Source organism: Danio rerio, chromosome 11, assembly GCF_049306965.1.
Source record: "Danio rerio strain Tuebingen ecotype United States chromosome 11, GRCz12tu, whole genome shotgun sequence".
NCBI lineage: Eukaryota > Metazoa > Chordata > Actinopteri > Cypriniformes > Danionidae > Danio > Danio rerio.
In genome coordinates this window covers 27,669,515-27,692,414 of record NC_133186.1, presented here as the reverse complement: position 1 = coordinate 27,692,414, position 22,900 = coordinate 27,669,515, and the positions used below count along the sequence as shown (strand labels likewise).

Here is a 22,900-nt window from a genome sequence, read left to right as displayed (position 1 = left end):
CTGGAGAAACCAAATACACAGCTTAAATAAGCCCTCTGCAGATGATGCCATAAGTGCATTATTTATTATTTCGAATGTATATATTTCAGATTCTGATAGGAAATTTCGTAAAACATTTATTTTAAGATTACCAAATTCTCCATGTTGCTGGAAGATGACACGTGTCAACTATGTTTATAAATCAACTAGTGTTTTTTTTTACACTCCATGGTCTCCTTATAAGATACATACCGCCACCTGGAGGTCAGATTAAACAAACAGCACCTGTCAAGTGAACTTGATTTCACCTGGTGGTCACATCACACCTTTATTGTCCTTAATTTTAAAATATGCTCTTGAATTGATCGTACAAAGTTTGTTTTCAGAAAATTTAAGTGAAACACTAGCACTTCAGACACTGAAGTGGTGGCAACAAATTATCCTTACTATAACAAAATGTTTTCTTTCAAGATTAACCTCACTAAATTATATTTATGCTTAAAACATATGGAGAAATCCAATTAAAGTGTTAACAGACTTGCATAACAATAGAAAATCTAAAAGAAGGCTTTCTTTGCAACTATTTGAACAGGAGGGAAGCACAAGTAGCTTGCAAACAAGTCCAACACATTCCAAGTGCTCAGTGAAACGTGAAAATAATATGAGCAAGGATAAACGTAATGTGAACCGAACAGCCTTTCAGAGAGTGAGCCAGAAAAAAAATTGCACTTACATTGGGTTTTGTGTTTAATCATAATAAGTGTGAGACAATGTGGAAAAATCAAGACTTTGTTTCATGATCTTTATTATGATTTTTTTTTTCTCAGACCATGGTTGATATGAAAAATAAAAAAAAAAAACGATGAAAAAGGTATATTTTAAAATAAATCAGCAATGTATTAATGATTCTAAAAGCAGCGATGATAGAATATAAAGCCAGAACATGGTGTCATTCATAACGAGATCTGCTGGTGTAAACAAACCAGAGGCATGTACTATGCAAATAAATATGTATACAAAATCTGATCAGTTCATAAATATACAATATATATTTATTCAAGTTGCTACATATAGGTGTTTCTCGTTATTTATAATTAATTACAAGTACAGACATTTATGTCACCAAAATACACTTAAAGAGACTAGCAATGCACAGCTGTTTGGTCATGAGTTTCAGATACCAGCTCACAAACCCGAAGATGAAGAGTAGGAACTACACACAAATTCTTTAAGTTGAATGAACCAAGTATTAATTGGACCATCATTGTTCACAACGTAAACATCATACCATGTCCCATGTTCTGCAGATTTTGCAGTTCATAGGTTTTACAAGGGCAAAAATCAACCTACAGTCTTGTATTTCATACAGTGTATACACCATATTGTACTGATCATCAGAAACAACTGTACAACACACCAGAAATTAAAAGGAATTTGACAGAATTCATATTTTTGTTTGTTTTAGGAAGAAAATAGTACAAAAAAGAAATAGTAAATTGTTAAAGGGATAGTTCTGAGGAAAACAAAGAAAACATACTGTTAATTTAGGTTGCGCAATGTAGATGTACCTATTTTTATTCAACCGTTCGTATTTCTTTCTTTTTTTAAACACGCAAGTTTTAGTTTTTTTAAATACTGTAAAACTGGTCGTAAAAAATTCGCATTTCCACTTTCACGCTTAAAATGAGCGAGCCAGTGCCAGTTTTTAGCCGCCGAATACCTTGGGCCAAAGTGAGCCAGTTGGGGCTCTAGGGCGAAGTAAAAGCAAAGGCGGAATCTTGCCTGAGTCTGGTAAAGATGTGTGCCGCCATTACATAAATTTAAGGGGGGGAAAAATATAGCTCCCATTTTAACATTTTTCAAAATATCTACTTTTGCGTTCAACTGAAAAAAAGAAACTCATAAAGCCTTGGAGCTATTTCAAGGTGAAGAAATTGTGATTTAATCTTTATTGTGGGAGGATCCCTTTAAAGATCCTTGATGATTCATAAAATGCAAGTCAACAGCTAAAAATCAGCAAAAAAAGTCAGATATTGACGAAATACTGAAGATTAAAATTATCTACATACCTATGACATGTGTATTGAGTGAGTAAATAAACTGTAATTTCGGTATTATTTACGGTGTTATTCAGTAATTTACAGTGTGAAAGAGATGGATTCTCATGCAAATCATAAACCAAATGCTAAAACACTATTAGCACACAACTAAGTGTTTTCTTTGTCAAAAATTGTACTGCCAGTGTTTATATAAACATGGCTCTAGCTGACGTAATTAAGGATGGAACTTCTTATATAGTCAATTCCAATGGTAGAGTCTACTACAGTGAGAGCGAGATCACGGCCATCAACACACTTCACTCAGTCAACATAAAGCGGCTTTCACACAGGACACGGAAAGCGGCGCACTATGAAACCTATTCATTTCAATGATACTGTTTTTTCCAAAGCTAGGTAGCTTGTTCTACATTATTTCTTATAAAGACTTTGAAAACAGCCCTTTCACGCACTTAGTGCTGCACAAATTGTAAACAAAGAGCATGTAGGTTTCAAATAACTGTGCTTTTGGTTGAATTTCACAGGTAGTAGATTGTTAAGCAAAAGCTGTACTGCGCTTTCACACCATTGGTTTTCGAGAGGGAATCCATATCTTTTGTTTATTACTATAAAAAAAACAATGATTTTTGGTCAAAATATGGATGCAGTAATACTTTATTGGTACTCAAGATTAACATGAGATTGGGTAAAATATGTCTGAAACTTTAATTTAAACTATCCCTTTAAGAACTTACTGTAAATAAGAACATGCTGACTGGTTAAGACAAATACAAGGTATCTTGTTCCCAAATAGTGCTGACATAAGACCAGCTTATGCCACTTCTCAACACGTAAACTACAAGTTAGTTAAAATTGGTCTAATTTCTTATATTTATTAAAGGGCTTATTAATTCAGATGTCAAAATATAAAATAGTTGATACCAATATTAGCTCCAAAGCTATACACAGAGTCTGATGCCAATTTAATGTTTTAAAGTTATTTATGTTAAAAAATAACAAAAGCAACTAAATAATAAATATATTTTTGACTCTGTATTAAGGCTTTAATAGAGATGGATTGATTTATTTTAAAACCTCATGCATGTTTACGTTGTTTAATGATTTCGTTTGCATTCTCAGTTCACAGTCACATTAATTTTACATCATCAGTCCTTTTGATTTTGTAAATTCATTGACTGAGGGCTAAATCACTGCATTAAAGTTTTAAAATTAGTTTCAGAAATCAGACAAAAGCCCTCCTTCCTCACCTCAGGGTCCCTCTATATGGAAATGCTTTTATCATACTCTTCATAGCTACATATAGATATTTAGATATATAGATTTAAACAAACAGGTATGCAACACATTCACTGCTGTTATAGTACATTAAAATGCATGAGTTCATTAAACTCTGAGTAGACTTGTATATAATTAAATGAGGATTAACCTGAAACATTAGTTACAAAATAGTAATTCAGAATACATACATCTTATAATCTAGATTTTTTCTCTGAAAATATATTTATATGTATATCTCAGGATGAAGAGGAGATGATTCAGTTTATATTCTGTTTTGAAAATGAAGATACATTACAATAACATCCCATTAATACACACAGAGTATGAGGGAAATAAAAATCTCTTTGTAAACACCAGTTTACAATCAAACGCAGCGCTAAATCTGACAGCCAACACACTGCTTATTATTTCTGTTGTTTAATGATCAATGTAGGGATGCACCAACTTCAGAGTTATGTGTAGTACAATACATTAACTTTTAAATAATGACAATTTATACAATTGTATAAAGCTTTGGGGAAAAAATAAAGACTCCACTTTTCAGTTTCTCTGGACTCATTTGGTATGAGTTTAGTCAATTGTAAATTTGTTTTATTCTGTTAAGGTCTGATAACATTTGAAATACATTTTTTTCAGAACAAGTTCAAATGACGATTGGTCAGAATAAAAATGCTTTCAGTCGTTGGATTGACAATCCTGGTTGTTTACAAATATTAATTTATTAGCTCTTTTGAAGCTAAACCATTAGAATTTTGTTATGTAAAAAATGTATATTAAAATGTCTTAAAATGCCATGTTTCCCCGTGATGGGTTGCAACTAGAAGGGCATCTACTGCGTAAAACATATGCTGGATAAGTTGGTGGTTCATTCTGCTGTGGTGGAATAATAAAGGGACTAAGCCGAAAAGAAAATCAACTAATGAATGAATGAACGAACATGCCATATTTTGCAAAAATATGCTCTAAACGACAATATTTTTATTTCAAACTTGAAGTTCACAGAATAAAACCAAAAGCATTTATTCAAAAACATAACTGTCAATTGTTAATTCAATTGTGAATTTTCAAAGGCCTTATTTTTTCAAAGCTGTATATTTGAAACACTGCTCGCTGCAGAGCCATTTGTGCAGAGCTGAGCTCCAGCGAGGGGGAGCATGAGCTCTCGCTCCTCCTGCTATAAGCTGTTTTAATGCGTGCACCAACCCCACCCCTAACCCTACCCCCAGTGACATCACTCGTAGAAGAAGTGAAAGAAAGGAGGAGCGAGAGCTCAAGCTCACTGGAGCTCAGCTCTGCCCAAATAGCTCTGCAGTGAGCACCACTTGGTATATTTTAATGTTTAAATTAAATGCTGTTTTGTTTTGCTTTCTTTTTTATTGTGAGGCAGCATTTATGCTACAAAGAATGCATTATATATTTTTGTTCTAGTATTTGAGCACAGTTTCGGACTGTTGCATACCTATAGATGTAATTTTGCATCAAATATTATTATATATATGTTGCATTTCAAATCCGGTGTGTGTTTGGCTGCTGGTCAGACCAGTGTTCCAGGTGAAGGAGGCTCAGAGCCGGACTCTTTCTGAGTGGTCCCTTCTGAAGGAAAGGGCTCTGGGTACAGAGAGAGCTCCACAGACCTGTCATAAAGAAGGGTGAAGATCAAACTGTTAATGGTCATTTGTCTTGCATTTATCTTAAACAATTCAGTCCTTACCAATGTAATATATATAAGTCAGAATTATTCAAGTAGGTATCGCTTCAGCCCGGAGATCTGCAAGTGGGAGGGATTACACCGCAAGTAGGTTGGGTGACCTCCAAGTGGGAGGGACTTATAAATCACAAGTAGGTTGGGTTTATCAGGTTACTGTGAGGTTGGGTTTAGGTGTAGACGTTCATAAAACTCAACAGGTTACTGTGAGGTTGGGTTTAGGGTTAGGTGTACACATTCATAAAGCACAATATTGAACTCTAAATACAACTAAATAAGGTTTGCACAGCCCATTTGGAGCTCCAAGGCCCACCCACTTGGAGCTGGCTCCGACCTCAGTTTATACCCTTCTCGAATTATTAGCCCTCATGTGATTTCTTTGTCATGTATATCCCAAATGATGTTTAATAGAGCTATGAAATTTTTACAGTATTCCCTATAATATTTTGTCTCCCTCTAAAAAAATATTCTCTCTGTTAAAAAGAAATGAGGTGGGGAATACAAAAGAATTTAAACTGAACAGAAGCGCTAATAATTCAGACTTCAACTGTATACACTTTATTAGGTGCACCTGTTTAACTGATTGATAACACATATTCAAACTGATAGTTTTGATACTAACAGGGTAAACAGGCAGTGAACTAGAACGCCAAGCTGATTTCACCAAGTAGGACATGTTCCTGGATTAACCTCTATGTCGATCATGGAACAACATTCCAATCAGCCATTTACCATTTATGTAAAGTTTAGGTTTACTGGTTTATGCACTTCTACATGATTGTTATCCAACTTTTATTCCCCTCTGATTTTGGGAATAATTAACAGTTATGGTTGGGTTTAGGGGTAGGGAATAGGTATGAATTACATTTTTTGTACAAAAGTGTTGCATAGATGTTAATCGAGGATCGCATCATACTAATCATGACGTGCTAAAGTAGAAGTGGGTATTGGATTCTGCAGAGGTGAAGCTTATCCACCCTATTACATCATAGAGCCTTCCATAACCTCTCATTTTTCAGACGATCTTCAATATAAATAATTTAAAAAAAAAAAACCCACAAAGTTTTGAGTTTTGTAACTAACAGGATGTTTTTATACCACTATGAGCTCTTATGTCAAAAGATCCAGACAATTCAGATCGTTTGGGTACAACCGGGGTACTAACAAAGTGTACTTATTAAAGTAGTTAGTGAGTAAACTGCAGGATAAGCAGCATTTTAATATAGCAACATCCATGACATTTCCAATCCATCAAAAGTCCCTTTTGGAAAACTCACTTCTATTTTCAGCTTTTCCAGAACCATTAAATCCCTGCTGTGTAGTGAAATGAAAAGTGGCAAACTCACCTGGCATGCAAAGGATGGCCGTGAAATGAAGCTGACTGAGGTATTTGACGGTGTACGGAGTACAGTGGGTCGGCTGCAATGGACTGAGGCTGGTGCACCAGGTGGTGAGTGTGTGAGTGGCGCATGGACAGTCCATCATGGCCTTTGGCTGTAGTGGAGTAGCCCAAGGCGTTCCTCAGATACCAGTCCCGCAGGCCCTCCAGAGCCAGTGCCTTGTGTAGACTGCGGGTCGAGTCCTCGGGAGTAGGCAGAGAGAACTGAGCTGGTCTGCGGCTGAACGATGCAGCGGTGGACAGCTCAGTGTGGTGAGGGAGCAGATTGGGAATAGACGAGGTGGTGGACGCTGATGAAGGATCATACGCAGAGAACAGCACCGCATCCTGTGGGTGCTGCTGTAAAGGGATGAAGGGTCCGCAGGATTTTGTTCTCGTCACTTTGACCCGACGGGGCTCGGCTTCTTGGCCCCGCAACAGCATTGGGCTATAGGAAGAGGGAGCGGTGGCCAGATGTAACTGCGAATGAGAGAAACCATTATAATGTGGAGGAGTACCCGAAGGAGGAGTGGAGAAGTCCGGCCAGATTCGTCCTGCTGACTGGCTTTGCGGAATCTGGACAGGCCTCTTTTGCTGTTTACCCCAAATGTAGTCCATTAAAATCTCGTTGTAACCAGTGCCACTGCTTTGTCCTCCAAGAGAGGAGCGCATGCGACCCTGGTCTTTAAATCCCATCAACTGCCTCTCTGGGCTGCCTTGGTATATCTGACGGAGCTTGCCATCAGTGAGGGACTCGGAGCTCTTGTATGGTCCAGCTCGGTTTGGCATGCCATTTCGGGGAGGTGCGGGTTCAGGAAGGCTTGAGCGGTCAAGTAGCGCCTCTGAACTGTTGCTACGACGGGCTCGAGAGCTGTACGGGCAGCTGCGACGCTCTGACGAAGAACCCTCCAGAGATGCCAATGGGACAAACTGAGGAACATCCGGACTTCCGCACCACTGCTTTAGTGCAATGCCACCAGACACCTCCGGCCTAGCAAGAGAAGAAGATCAGACAGTCAGAAGTTATTAGAGGTAATGAGATTTTTTTGAATGCATATCTGAATCTAAAGTGGATCTATAGTGTTAATCTACTGAGCTGAAAAAAGGCGCCTGAAACTGCACTCCTGAACTAATAGAAAGTGATGCTGTCTGGAAAAATACTTTATTTTGGCACTGCATTATCCATTGCAGTAAAGCAAGAGAACGTTTGTAATAATTTTTCTTTTTTTTTAATTGTTTTTATTTTCTTGTTTTTTGTATTCTTGTTTATGTAAAACACTTTGAATTTCCATTGTGTATGAAATGTGCTATATAAATAAACTTGCCTTGCCTATGTGTGAAAAAACTGCAGACAAAGCAAGAAAGAGTTCATTCTGCACTGAAAAGAATGAATAAAATAACTTTTTTTAAAAATTATTTATCCTGAACATTTTTGTGAAGTGTATTCAAACAGTTGGGTTAGTGTGTTTTCAGGTTAGTTTGAGAAGAAAATTCAACTTTCAATTCAATGTATTAAAAACTTCTAGTTAATTCAAAAATACCATTGCACATTATTACTGTTTTTGATCAAATAAATGAAACCTTAATGAGCTTTTTTAAATCTTTACGGCAAACCTTTGAATGATGTAAGTTTATTCTTGTATCAGACTTAGACTTAAATTTATTATCCCATTTAAGAAAACTAAAATTGCAGCAAGGTGCCGTAACAATGGCGAAATTTCATGTACACGTTAACAAAATATTACCACACAACATACATAATTTTTTTAGATGCATTTCCCTCCCCGCTGGACTCATGTAATGACCACCATTATAAAAGAATGTCTAATTCTGTTTGTCCTGCAAATAGGTCCTGATAGCAGCAGCTGAAACACAGCACAATGGATGATGCGGGGTGCATAAGATACCCTAAGCTCTACAGTAAATTACCATTGGACCAGTTTGGTTAAAACCGATGATGATCTTGCCTGTCACCTTCACAAGGCTACTCAACCAGTTCTTATTTGACAAACTCAGATTACTGTGCTACAATGCAGAAAGATCAAATGGATTCAATAAATGGTTTATAAAACAGTGTCATCATAGAGGTACAAACCCGACATGATCTCTAAGTTTCCTCCGAAAATAAAGTCTTTGTTGAACTTTTTAATAGACAGCCTGGGTGTTGGGTTGAAATGTCAACATAATGTCAATGAGCCCTAGATATTTATGTGTATTTCTGCCTTTGTAACAAACCTATATGAAAATATCTGTGTTGCAAGTTGATACGCTCATAACTGACATCTCATCAGGTCATTACCTCACATGGACGCTGATAGGTGCGGTGCGGGACAACAGTGGTGTGGCTGGAACACTTCTGCCCTCCACATTAGATGCACTTCTCGGGAGTGAGTGGCTTGGGCTGAAGGAACATGCATACATTCCTTTGTTATAAATGTTATGTAAAGTAAACCATTTGGTCTAGTATAATAACAGTTCTTCCATCCCCTCAGCATACCTCACAGAGCTTGAGGCAGAGTTGCGCCGAGTCCTCATCTCATAGTAAATCTCCACAGGCGATAGTTTTCTGCAGAGCCGACTGTCAGGACTGCTCGGGGCCAGACGAGGGTGAGACAGGGAGCGATGCTCAGGTGCCACACTGGGAGATGAGTCCTCTGTAAAGCACAGATGACAGGGTTGTACAACATCAGTTAACACCTGTCATGAACAGGCCGGTGAGGACAAATCAGAGTATTGAGATGTACTTTCATTATTTCAGAATAGCCTCACCGTTGTCATGTGATGTGGAGTCTGACATCGAACTGCTCTCTGACTTCACAGTTTCCTCTTTAAATATTAGAAATGACATGCACAGGATAGGAATGAAAAGTACAGAAAGATTAAATTCTTCTACTGCTAATAATAAAATCTTATTACAGTTTTCTTTAAAAAATACACACACATATACATACGGTTGGAGTCAGAATTATTAGCTCCCCTGTATATTTTCCCCCCAATTTCTGCTTTTTTCAACACATTTCTAAATATAATAGTTTCAATATCTTATATTCAACAACTTATTTCTTTAATCTATGCCATGATGACAGTACATAAAATTTCATACTAGATGATTTTCAAGATACTAGTATTCAGCTTAAAGTGACATTTAAGGCTTAACTAGGGTAATTAGGTCAGATTTGCGTGTAATGCATTCCAAAGTAATGCGTTACTGTATTCTAATCACATTTTTGGGGAACGCAGTAATGTAATGAATTATTTTTTAATTTTGTGTAATTTGATTACAGTTACTAAAGTCAATGTAAATCGCATTACTTAAGTTACAAATATAGTTTTTAGTAAAAAAAAAATGCTTTTTAGGTCACATTTTGCTTCTTCAAGTTGAAATACAGACATTACTTTTTTCATTTAGCGTAAAAACAAAAAGAAATGCTATAAAATGCATCTATGACCAGTCTCTAAAGAACTTTCTACTGCTTTAATCTGGACCAGCAACTTCTTCAAGCACTTGAGTAGAAAGCCTTCTATGACAACACTCATCACTAAGGACGACATTGGCATCCAAAAAGCAGTCCAACAGCGGTCCAACTCTAAACTAAATTGGATGTTTGTGCAGGCACGGGAGTGTATATAATTTTTGAATGCTAAGAAACCATAGCTGCTCATGGGGCCGTTCACATATGGCATCTTTTGCACGCACTAGCATTTTCCAGGGGAACTCAGTTGAAAACCCTGAGTCACGTGACAAAACTGACTGATCAGCTTCATATTTTGTATGCACTATACACATTTCGTTAGGCTAATTACCTCAGACAAACACAGAACACCCAAACACTGCAGTGCTTTTTTATACTATGGATGTCAATAGTAACATGTACTCAGTTTTCTTCTAAATGTCTTCTTTTGTGTTAAAAAAAAGACAAACAAGTTTGCAACAAGTGAATTATGAGAGAATTTTAAAGTTTTGGACAAACTCTTTAAGTCTTTTGATCATGTCAAGCTGCTGTGATCTACCCATTGTAATTTTTCTCAGTGAATATTAAATTACTGAAAGAGCTGCAGTTTATTTTCTATTTTTATATGTTTTTATGTTTATATGTTTTATGACTTTTGGAGTTACTAATTTGATTACTTTTTAAATAAAGTAATGAGTAATGTAATCAAATTACAAGTTTCCAATAGTAGTCAGTAATTAGTAATCTATTACATTTTTAAATTAACTTACACAACACTGTAGGTTAATAAGGCAAGTTAAGGTAATTAGGCAAGTCAATGTATAACAAAGGTTTGTTCTGCAGACAATCAAAAAACATTGCTTAAAGTGGCTAATAAACTTGACCTTAAAATGTTTTTTAATTAAAAAGTGCCTTTATTCTAGCTGAAACAAATCAAATAAAACTTTCTCCAGGAGAACAAATATTATAGGAATTACTGTGAAAAAGTCCCTGCTCTGTTAAACTTCAATTGGGAAATATTTGAAAAAGACAAACAATTATAGAAAAGCTAATAATTGTCACTTTATATATATATATATATATATATATATATATATATATATATATATATATATATATATATATATATATATATATATATATATATATATATATGTATATATATACATACATATACATATACATACACACACACAGTGATATAAATTTTAATTTAATCCTATATATAAATTATATTCAAACGTTTGAACAGCATGGCAAAAGGCCACATTTAAAAAAAGCATTTGTTGGTGGCACTGACGTCAAAGCAAAGGCACAGTTTTCTAATCTAAACTGTTTATGTAAGCTATTTGTTTAAAGTACATAATCAAGTCATTTATAAATGTCAAAGTCTGTCGACATGTGTCTATTGTCCCTTTCAAGCAAAGGCAATGGTTTTGGATAATGAAGGGAAATGACTCCGTTACCATGCACATCCTGTTAAGCCGTTCCTAATGTATGACCTTTTTAGCAAATTACCATTTGTGCGATTTGTGCGTGTTGAACATTACCTGTATGGCATCCCCGATGAACAGTCCTCTTACTGTGCAGTGCATTTTTATCAGAATCAATGCTCCGGCGAAGGGCACCACTAAAGAGAGCCTTCATCTGCCGCCGCTGACCTGCGTCATCCTACATGTAAAAAATATATGCTCATTATTGTATTAAAAGGACAGTTCACAAAAAAATGACATTTCCCAAATGTTTACTCACACTCAAGTGGTTTCTTTCTTCTGTTGAACACAAATGAAGAAATTCTGAAGAAAACACCTATTGACATCCATAGTAGGAACAAAAAATACTATAGATGTCAAGGACTGCTGCTTTCCAACATTCTTCAAAATGTCTTCTTTTGTGTTCAAGAGCAGGGGCGGATTTAACCAATAGGCGAGGTAAGCGGCCGCTTGGGGCCCCAGGAAATCTGGGGGCTCTCAATAAATATCTAGAAGTATTAATTATACCTTTAAACTATATATAACATTGATTTCTACCATATTTTGTATGGTAAGAGTTACAAAAAAAATTTAGCATTATTAAATATTATTTAATGTACAATCGAATATAATATTATTATAATTATGTAATGTAATAATAATAATAATAATATTACAAAATAAAATATGCATTATGGAGCAGTCCAGCAGTAAAATGTAAATACAAGTATATTTATTATTTTTAGCTGTAAATTCATTTTAAGAAAACTAATCATTTACAATGTAAAGATTGTGTTAATTTGAAATGTCAAAAAGAAGATTGAGTGATATAAAAAAAACAGCAATATAAATACAATTTAAATAAAAGTAAAAGGCTGCATTTAAGGACTTGGGCCCTATGGCTGGAATTGCTTAGGGCCCCAAAATCACTAAATCCGCCCCTGTTCAAGAGAAGATAGAAACTCAAACAGGTTTATAACAAGTGGAGGATGTGTAAAGGATGACAAAATGTTCATTTTTGGGTGAACTATCCTTTTAAAGAGGTCATGACACACAAAAGTTGCCTCGATCTTTTGACATATAAAAGGACTTTGTTCCAAAAACAACCATTCACCACTTAAAATGTCCTCATCATTATGGACAGAATTCATTTAGTTAAATTGTAAAAATGTGACATCACATGGATGCAATCATTTGCATATACACCACCTCCATAGCATCGACAATGGCATTCACTCGCTCAATGACTCACACTTGAGTAGAGCAAATGTTAGCTTCATCTCACGTCACGTCGAACATAAACAGATTCATTATAAATCACTGCTGCAGTCTACAATAGATACCGTACACAGATGTGTGTTCAGTTTCTCCCTTTTCCTACACACCCCAGTGTACTGATAAACAAGACAACTGAAGAGGGGAAAAAACCTTGAGCTTTGACACTTTTGGTTTGAACAGCTTGTTTGTGTCTCAGTATAGACTTCAAGAGGATGTAGGGAGGTATCAGGAAACAATGGATGGTTTATTTTTAATTGTGTGATGAATCGTTTTGAATTATTACATGTTTTTATTCAGAGCATTTGACTGCAGACTGTTTTGTAAATGAGAAACTGTGTAATGGAGAGATAGCAAAGAAAAACAGTCAGAATCTGACAGCTGCTGCATCCAATATTTAAGTTTTTAATAAATTTAATAATGCTTTGTTTGTGACTGACGTATTTATGTGAATGACACTGTCAAACCCTTATTCTTCTGCAATAGCTGGGGGACCTTGATGCTGTTTCCTATGCAGTGACATTAGCCATTCAAAGCAGTGTATATTTACTGACAAGCTTTCAAGGAACATATTAAAAATAAATCTGATTGAAGATTAATTGTGACTAAATCATGATCCAAAATAAAGGCTTGAATTTACGCAAGTTACTGTGCTACTTGAGTCCATGAGTCCAACATGCACACAGAGTTTCATTCTGATCGGCCATCGTTAACTTTGTTTAATGGCTGCTCATATTTTTTTGGCTAATATAACTTTGTATAGTATGTCACTCCACTTTGACATACACTGCATGTCAAACTTCAAGTTGATCCATCTAGTGGCTAAAATGGTAATTAAAACTCTATTAAGCATCAACACTCATTGAAACTGTTTTTTAAGACCTTTTCTACTATTATAGTGCCACCTATTGCCCGATTAACTACATTTTGCATGCTTGTTTACATTCATATGCTACATTGTTTACCAAATTCTGTGATGTTTTGAGTTTTCAATGTGTTTACAGGCATGTAGGTTTATGTAGACATGTCCTTTCTGTAAATGAGCCTGTTACAGCTATCCAAAAAGGAAAGTTAAACTATTTTTCAATACATGATCTAATCAGTCCAGAGATTCATACAACACTTGTTTTCATCGCGATTAATCTAAAAAACCAGGGACTAGTACGCAAAAGTAGGTTTTTCACATATTCATGTTTTTTAAATGTTTTAATGTAATAACTGTTTGAGTGACAGCAGTGGTGTTAGTGTCAAAGTGTTCATTATAAGCAGGCCTATCATACGATATGCATTCTGTATATACATATAAATACAAACATGCATGTATATATTTGAGAAAATGTTTATTTATATTTAAAAATGTAATAATGACATTTTAAAGACCTCTGTAAGATGTCATTATTACATTTTTTAAATATAAATAAACATTTTCTCAAATAGATACAATGTGGTTATGCCATTGGGCCATAAACATTTCCTTCTTGTTATCAAACTATTTTATAACTGTAACAAGAGGAAATTCAATCATAAAACAGCGATCATAACATTTATCAATATGTGGCTCTTTTTGAACTTTCGAAAGCTATGAAAATTAAAAATGTAAAACAGGAAATACATTAGGACCATTGTTTTTTTACACCCCTTAAAGAGGTCTGTACAAATTATATTTAGTGCATCCGGAAAGCATTCATAACGCTTCACTTATGTTGCATTTATTTCAAAATGGATTAAATTAATTTATTTCTTCAAAATATCAATGAAGTGGCTTCACAACAACTCGGTGAATGTCCTTGAGTGGCCCAGCCTGAGCCCAGGCCTAAATCACATTGAACATCTCTGGAGAGATCAGAAAATGGCAGGAAATCAGGTGTGCCAACCTTGTGGCATCATATTCATAAAGACTTGAGGTTGTAAATGCTGCCAAAGGTGCATCAACAAAGTACTGAGCAAAGGCTGTGAATACTCATGTACATGTGTACTTTTCAGGTTTTTTATTTCTAATAAATTTGCAACAATTTCGAAAAAAATGTTTTTTACATTGACATTATAATGTATTGTGTAGAATTGAGGAAATAAATGAATTTAATCTTTTTTTTAATAAGGCTGTAACATAAAAAAAATGTGTAAAATATGACCACTTTCCCTATGTAGTGTAAAAATATATGTAAATGTTTTGGTTTTGCATTTTTTGTTATTTTATATACTTATATTTATATATACACACAATATTTATGTACACACACAGCATTATACAAATACAAACTTTTTATTTTAAAACACTAATTAATAATAGTCTAAAAATTATACCATGACTTACATTACTTTTAAACTTTAATACTACATTTTTACAAAAGGTTTTATGAAACAGACTCACGTCTCCTTTTGAGGTGACATAAGGAGGCAATCCAGATCGGCGTTGAACAAATGGAGGTCGTTCTCCTTCTTCTAAAGGAAAATCCCGTGGAAGTTTTCCTGTGAGCTCCTGTACAGACATTGTAATTTTTACTTTGTTTCTAATCACTTCATTACAAAATATCAGACCGCTTGACGCCATTAGTTAGAACAGATTGTTCTAATAAGTACACGAAGGTCTGATTTATTTATTTATTTATATTTTTGGCAGTTCTGCCATTTGGAAAAACACAAACAGTCCTCCATATGAAGACAAATCTTTAAAATGTCACACATGAAATTAAATAATTCCCTTTCACAACAGAGAGGGAGAGAAAATGAAATATAAATAAATCATGCAGACCTAGAAACTTTGTGAAACAGCTGCGTGCACATTGCCTTCAGTGCTAAAGTCAGCATTTTGTGTTTGTTTCTTTGAGCGAGCAATATTTCATAGCAGCTGCCTTAAAGTCAAATATTGTTCCAGAGTTGAATAAAGCATCTCTCACCGCCTCCAGGAGACAGACTTGTCGCAGTTCTCCAAGTCGACTGTTCAGAAGACTCTGCAGACTCTGTTTTCGCTCCTGCAGCTCTGAGACTCGCTCTGCTTGTAGTTTGCTGTCCTGGCAGCCTTGGACATCTAAGCATGAGCATGAATTACATGAGACAGAAAGATTAAAATGTAAAACTGTTAACCTTCGGCAATATTAAAAAGCTGTTAATTAAATAGAGTTAAAAATAATAACTATTATAATCTGGAAAATAAGCAATGTTTTTAATTTTTTTGTATATTTTAAGCTTTTTTTTCCCTTCTCCCTTTTTTTGAAGATGTATTATTTTGAAAACTTAGTCAACATAATAAAAAAAAAATTAAATTATATATTTATACACATTTACAATGAAATGTTTGGGATTTGTAAAAATAAATATGGCTCCATACCCATTTATAACGTACGAATGGTACGAATTAAAAAACAAAATCAACTAACACAAAAAAAAAAAAACTACACAAAACAATATAGTATGCATATAAACACATTTAAATATTCCACATACAGCTATAAAAATATTAGGACCACTTGAAAAGTCTGGAAATTTGGAAGCGGGTATATGCAAACAGACTTTCAATTTTCAGACAGCCAGCCCAACAGCTTAATGGTCAAATTTATTTAACTCATTATATTTTAATAACATTACGATGTTGATGCTGTAAAAAGAGCCTTACAAATTTAAACTAGTCACATTAACATTTCAGAAGTTTATCATTGTCAGAAAAACACTAGCTGTGCATGAAGCCCATTATGCGCTTAGGTTAAAAATCATTTTAGTTTTATTCTGTAAACTACTGATGAATTTTAAACAAGATTGTAGCTAATTAAACCATGTTTACATAAAACAACAAAAGGTTCTATGTTTTCAGTTATTTACAATCATCTTTGACATCATAATATCGTTTCCACTGAAGTTGACCTTTATGGGATCAAACTAAAATAAACATTTTCAATAGCTGTATATTAATATATCATGCATAAATGCTAGAGGCTGAATGACTTTAGATTTTTGAAAGATGCAAGATTGCAAAAGATGCAACTGTTTTGCAACATGCCACATTTTGCGATTTATTTGCAAGAAATATATACACATGCTATTTGACAGCTCATAACACATTGCAAAAACAAGGCAACATTACCAATGATTCATTTTAGTGCAAAACAAATGTATTGTCAACACTTTTGCTCCATTAATAATGCAACATTAGCACCCGGGTTAATTTTACCGCTAAATAAATGCAGTAACACATTGATCACTGCACATACTAGTAAGAATTTAACAATAACAGATATTTTAGTGCAGAAATAATGCAAACATCCTCAGCACACAGATTTATGTGAAGTTATTCATAACATAACGCATGAAAGACAAAGGCTATAACAGTAAGCCATATTACACTGTCAGAGACTAGCTCAGAAGCATATTTTATCACTATGACAGTGCGCGCTTACTGGCTCATCTTGGTTATCAGACGTCTCCTTGCTGCACATCTTCACCGCGTTCACTGAGGATGATGTTTACACACGCTGAGATGTTTGCGCACTGCACGGTTTTTGCGCGGATTATGATTCATTTACAAAATATGTCTGCGTCTATGCTTCGTAAAGGGCAACAGCTAATAACATTACTTTTCCAGGGTTGCGTAAACATGATTGGCTAGCATATGCTCAAGGGTATTTGCATGGATTGGGTTAACTAGCATCTGTTTGATGAATTAAAGTTCACTCAAAGTTCAGGTGAATCTCTGACGCTGACATATGACAAATAACATTTTAAAAATGACTTTAAATAATCTGAGGGCAGTTTTATTCAGTGAACCTACCGTTATGTAGAAGGCTGCCATGTAGTTCAGGTCAAACCACGTGATTTGACAACCAGTCGATGTCAATCAAAAAGCGTCACGACAAAGCATTAAAGTCGACTAGTCTGTTCAAAGCCTAATAAATACAAGATAAAATATGCTTACCAGGTGATCCTAAGCCCATGGCAGTGATCACGCGACCTTTGACCTCCATAGAACAAAATGGGAAGTCTTCTGAACTGAGCTTTCGATCAATCCTCAGCTCCTGTGGATGGATATGACAGTAGTTCTAATGAATAAGGTGTAATGCAGTTGCAAAGGAGACTGATCTGAGCACCTCCTGTCTTATCACCTTGTAGTTTGAGTCCCGTGAGACATGTCATCCAGCGTCAAGGGCCACGTTCTGCAGTATCCCAGAGGCCTGTGGTGGGAGCCACTGTGCAACTTCTCAATTTACTGCTGAGGCTTTTGTGGAGAGGAAGAAATAAACATCCTTATTAGTAAAATACACTAATAACTTCCTGAAAGTTCCCGAAAGCCATTTGTTTTGACTTTTGTCTGTAACAAAATCCTCTAAATGATGCCATATATGATCATGCTTTGCCACAAAATGCAATTTAAGCCAATCAGAACACATTCATTATGAAAGAATAATAGTGTTTTCATATTAAATGAAAAAAGACGGTGATCATTTCCATTCTTGAATCTCTGCTGTGCCACTAAATCATTCATTATGCAGTTATATACCTCTCTTCTTACTTTCTGGAAGTTACATCATCATGTGGAGGTAACATGACCACACTGTGTGAAAGCAAGAGCCCATATCAGGTCTACTGTGGTAATCCAAGTTACTTAACAAGGTACAAGAACGTTCAAATCTAGGTTTGCAGGTTCTCTGACTGTCATGACTAAGCAGCTCATAGCCAATTAAATGCACAACTTTTAAAGAAACATAATAATCAATGTAGTACCACAATTTCATGATAATAACTTTTTTTTTGCAAATCAGCTGAAATTACAAAATATGACTTGCTGACGCTTATCTGGGTTTTTATTGTTTTGTCTTTTGACACACTCTGACTTGTTTAAAAATGTTTACATGACAATTGTGTACTTAAAAAAATGAAGCATTTTTCATTCGTATTTTTTAAAGTTTTGAGTTCAGTCAACAACATTGTCAAAGCAATCTCTAAAAATGCAGTATTGTGTATGCCAGGTCAGTTGGTGGCTCTGACCTTGGCAAAACTTTACACTTGTAGTCCCACACTACTGTTTTAAAACCCATTGGCAAATGTTTGCATTTTCTAGACCCCAAACATTGCTTTCTTGTGAAAAAACAGGAAAAACAAATAAAATGTATTGGTTCAATGTCAAAACAACCAACTTTCAAATGTTTTTGAAGATAGACACACACTCAAAAATTATGTTTGCTTTTGTTTTTACAAACTAATTGTTTTATGTTTCAAACTAATTGTATTGCGTAATTGTTTTATGTTCAGTCCACTTAAATATGCAAAATAAATGAGGTAACTTAATTCCTTCATGTTTTCCCAACACAAATCGATTGTGCTGAATATGTTTTATGTTTGCAATAACTCTAGAAGAATTATTATATTCTGTATATTTATTCAATCAGATTCTAATTATAACATTCAAATGGCATCATCTTTTCTGAGCACTTAATTTCAAAAGGAAAATAAAGTTTCTATTAATCCTCACCTACTCTGGCTTGTATTCTTCTGACAAAATAAGAAGCTTAGTATTAGCACTTGCGATTACTGTGTCTTTATGATGAATCCCTTCACCCCAACTCACTGTACGTTACTTTAGATGAAAGCATCTGCTAAGGTTAATGGTAAAGGTAATAATATATTTTAACATTTTGGTAAAAAGAAAAAAATATTAGGATATAATTAATATTTCTTCTATAACAGGCAAACAAAAATCATCTCTAAACAGTGTGTTTACTAACAAGCGTGCCAAAATTTGTGTAAAAATAACATCACAGTACAGCCATCTTTCTGTGACTTTTTCTTCTTTTTAATATTTCCCAAACAATAAATAACAGAGCAAGGAAGTTTTCAAAGTATTTCCTATAATATTTTCATTTCTGGAGAAAGTTTTATTTGTTTTATTTTGGCTAGAAGAAAAACAGTTTTTAATGTTTTCAATGCCATTTTAAGGTCAATATTATTACCAGCCTTGAGCAATTTATATTTTTTTCAATAATCTACAGAACACAATAGTATCTGGATGCAGCCTTTATGATGCAAGCTGAAATTGTATCACTCAGCAATGCAATGTCAGACACAATGCACTCAAATGGAGCGAGTGACGTCACTGTGATGGGTAGGGTTAGGGGTGGGGTTAGGTGAGCCCATTAAAAAGCATTGGATGCAGCCCAGATTGCACTGCACCAGGTCTGCATCCAGACCCCTCTCACAGAACAAACCATCATTATACAATGACTTGCCTAATTACTCTAACTTGTCCAAATAACCTAGCTAAACCTTTTAAATTGCCCTTTAAGCTAAATACTAAAATTTTGAAAAATATCTAATAAAATATTATGTACTGCCATCATGGCAAAGATAAAAGAAATCAGTTGTTAGAAATAAGTTATTAAAACTATATAGTGTATAAAAATATACAGGGGGGCAAATAATTCAGGAGGGCTAATAATTCTGACCTTAACTGTATAGACCCTTTTGAGGGATGTAAACAAAAACAATGGCCCCAACTTCCCCAAGGTATTTCAGAGTACAATCCAAAAGAGCCACATGTTGACAAATAATGTTATGATAGCTGTTTTAACATTACGTTATGATTGAATTTCCTCTTGTTACAGTTATGAAATAGTTTAATAACAAGCAGGAAATGTGTATGGGCCAATGACATGACCACATTGAAATGGTGTATTCATGTTACATCATATTGAGTAGGCTATGCTAAATCACAAATGAAATTTGTGAAAACTGAAATAATTCTGCTTAATTTAATGTCACAACAAAACCCTTAATTTATATTTCCAGGAATATACATTTGAAATAAATTTTCACTATATTTTTATTATTTTTATTCAGTGTCAGTGCCTTTATTAGCCTGAAAAAAAAAAAACTTGCACATTAGTACTCACAATACCACAAATAAAGCTTTAAATATCTAATGTCACAAAGCTATTTGTTCCTGAACCATACTTGGGATATAAATCCTGCTGGCAGGACATGGCCAGAACAAGCTGAATGCATTTTTGTTTGTGAGGAAGTGGCGTAGGTCATGTGGTACAATGGGTGGCTGGGAATGCACTCAACAAAACAAGACATAAAACCACCATGTGCGTAGTAAACAACAATGAAAAGCAAGTGTAAGCATAGGGGTGTAAACACATAGAGCAAACTATTCAAAACAAATAGCTGTCATAATCACTTATACAGTATGTGCAATAGAACAAATAAGATCCTTCAAAATACTATGAGCACATCTGGTGAACACATGCATGTTAACAGATATCACACATCTCGACTCTTTTAGAGAGCTGACAGAAAGCATGATGAGAGGGTAAATGCTCTGAGATCAAACCCTGACTCAGAGAGAATGACAAGAGAGAAAGAGAGAGAGAGAGAGAGAGAGAGAGAGAGAGAGAGAGAGAGAGAGAGAGAGAGAGAAAGAGAGAGAGAGAGAGAGAGAGAGAGAGAGAAAGAGAGAGAGAGAGGAGAGAGAGGAGAGAGAGGAGAGAGAGGAGAGAGAGAGAGAGAGAGAGAAACAAGGGATTTATGGGAATTTGATGACAAAGCAGCACCCGATGTCCCGGGACAAAACATGTGGTTGAGATAAAGTGGGAGACAGAGAATCAACACTTCTACTGGATGGCACTGTCTATCACAATATGATACACAAAATAAAATTACACATTAAAGAAAAAAAACTCGACTATGTGTGATCATCCTATTTTTAAATATTCATTCATTCATTTTTCCTTCTGCTTAGTCCCTTTATTCATTAGGGGTCGCCACAGCGGAATGAAACGCCAACTTATCCAGCATATGTTTAACACAGCAGATGCCCTTACAGCTGCAACCCAGTACTTGGAAACATCCACACACTCATTTACATACATATACTTCGCTCAATTTACTTTTCTAAATTCACCTATACCACATGTGTTTAGACTGGGGGGGAAACCGGAGCACCCATAGGAAACCTATGCAAACACAGGGAGAACATGCAATCCCCACACTGAAATGCCAACTGACCCAAGTCGCACTTGAATCAGTGACCTTCTTGCTGTGAGACAACTAACCACTGAGCCGCCTAATTAATTGTCATTTTCAAGCATTCTACCTTGGCTGCTTTACCAGTTTATCTATTACACATTCTAAATCATTTGAAATGTGATCAAATTGTAAATGATCCTATATTATTTTTGATATTTCAATGAACACAGGTGAGAATAAGTATCCATACATTTTATGCTGAACACTTCAGGAATATACCTTTTTTACATTAGACACTTGCATTTATTGTTTTCTTTGTACATAGTCTCTTTCGTACATTTAATTTTATGTGGACAACAAAAGGGGACATCATCTTTAATCTTTGATTTTAATAAAGATTTTATTGTCCAATTTTTACGACATTGTTACTTTTGTGAAAAATACCCGTTACAATTCTTGATGCAAAATCAGCAGAAAGTCTTAAATGGTTAAATGACCCTAACAGCATATCAATAGCCATCCTTAATGCTACTATTGTAAAACTCAATGAATTTTCATTGCCATGGAGGACAAAACATGACTGTAAATATCTACCAATCGATCTCTTTCTATACATTTAAAGTTTTATTATTATTAGATTATTACCCCCCTTCCTGTTAATTTTTTCCCCCAATTTCTGTTTAACAAAGAGCGGATTTTTTAAACACATTTCTAAATATAATAGTTTTAATAACTCATTTTTAAAACTGATTTATATGATTTTTACCATGATGACAGTACATAATATTTGACTAGATATATTTTCAAGATATTCAGCTTAAAATTACATTTAAGGCCTCAACTAGGTTGATTAGATTAACTAGGCAGGTTAGGGTAATTAGGCAAGTTATTGTATAAGGATGGTTTGTTCTGTGGAATATCGAAAAAGATATTGCTCCAAGGGGCTAATAATTTTGACCTTAAAATGGTTCTTAAAAAATAAAAAGCTGCTTTTATTCTAGCCAAAACAAAACAAAAAAGACTTTCTCCAGAAGAAAAAAATATTATCAGACATACTGTGAAAATTTCCTTGCTCTGTTAAACATTATTTGGGAAATATATTTTTTTTAAATTCAAAGGGGGGCTAATAATTCTGACTTCAACTGTGTATATGTACAGGTTTGGATAGCTAATTAAGTAATTTATTAACAAACAAAAAAAAATACGACAAAATATGTCAACAAACCTGTCAACTTCATTTTCTATTTAAAAGGCTGATCTGACTGTTAACCACTATACAATAAAACAGTGTGTGAACTGACATGTTAATGACAGCTGTGGCAGGCAGGTGAGACTGTATACACAGCTGT

General features: G+C 34.8%; 1 protein-coding gene across 16 annotated transcripts in view; it reads right to left on the bottom strand.

The window, feature by feature from the left end:
* Positions 1-764: 764 nt before the first annotated feature.
* The window catches only part of ccdc120b (coiled-coil domain containing 120b), a 40,495-nt gene continuing 18,359 nt past the window's right edge, over positions 765-22,900 (bottom strand). For 5 of the 16 annotated variants that reach the window (XM_073916116.1, XM_073916117.1, XM_073916115.1 and 2 more), the window contains 10 exons: positions 17,690-17,802; positions 17,503-17,602; positions 15,494-15,624; positions 14,968-15,075; positions 11,400-11,520; positions 9,167-9,223; positions 8,895-9,051; positions 8,697-8,798; positions 6,366-7,388; positions 768-4,948 (listed from right to left, as the gene is read on the bottom strand). In XM_073916116.1, coding sequence (XP_073772217.1) covers positions 4,849-4,948; positions 6,366-7,388; positions 8,697-8,798; positions 8,895-9,051; positions 9,167-9,223; positions 11,400-11,520; positions 14,968-15,075; positions 15,494-15,624; positions 17,503-17,551 — 1,848 coding nt within the window. In that variant the 5' untranslated portion in view covers positions 17,552-17,602; positions 17,690-17,802 and the 3' untranslated portion in view covers positions 768-4,848. Of the gene's footprint in view, positions 5,196-5,418; positions 7,389-8,696; positions 8,799-8,894; positions 9,052-9,166; positions 9,224-11,399; positions 11,521-14,967; positions 15,076-15,493; positions 15,625-17,502; positions 17,603-17,689; positions 17,803-22,900 lie in introns of all 16 variants that reach the window. The other 11 variants (XR_012386890.1, XR_012386884.1, XR_012386891.1 and 8 more) reach the window with 9 other exon arrangements.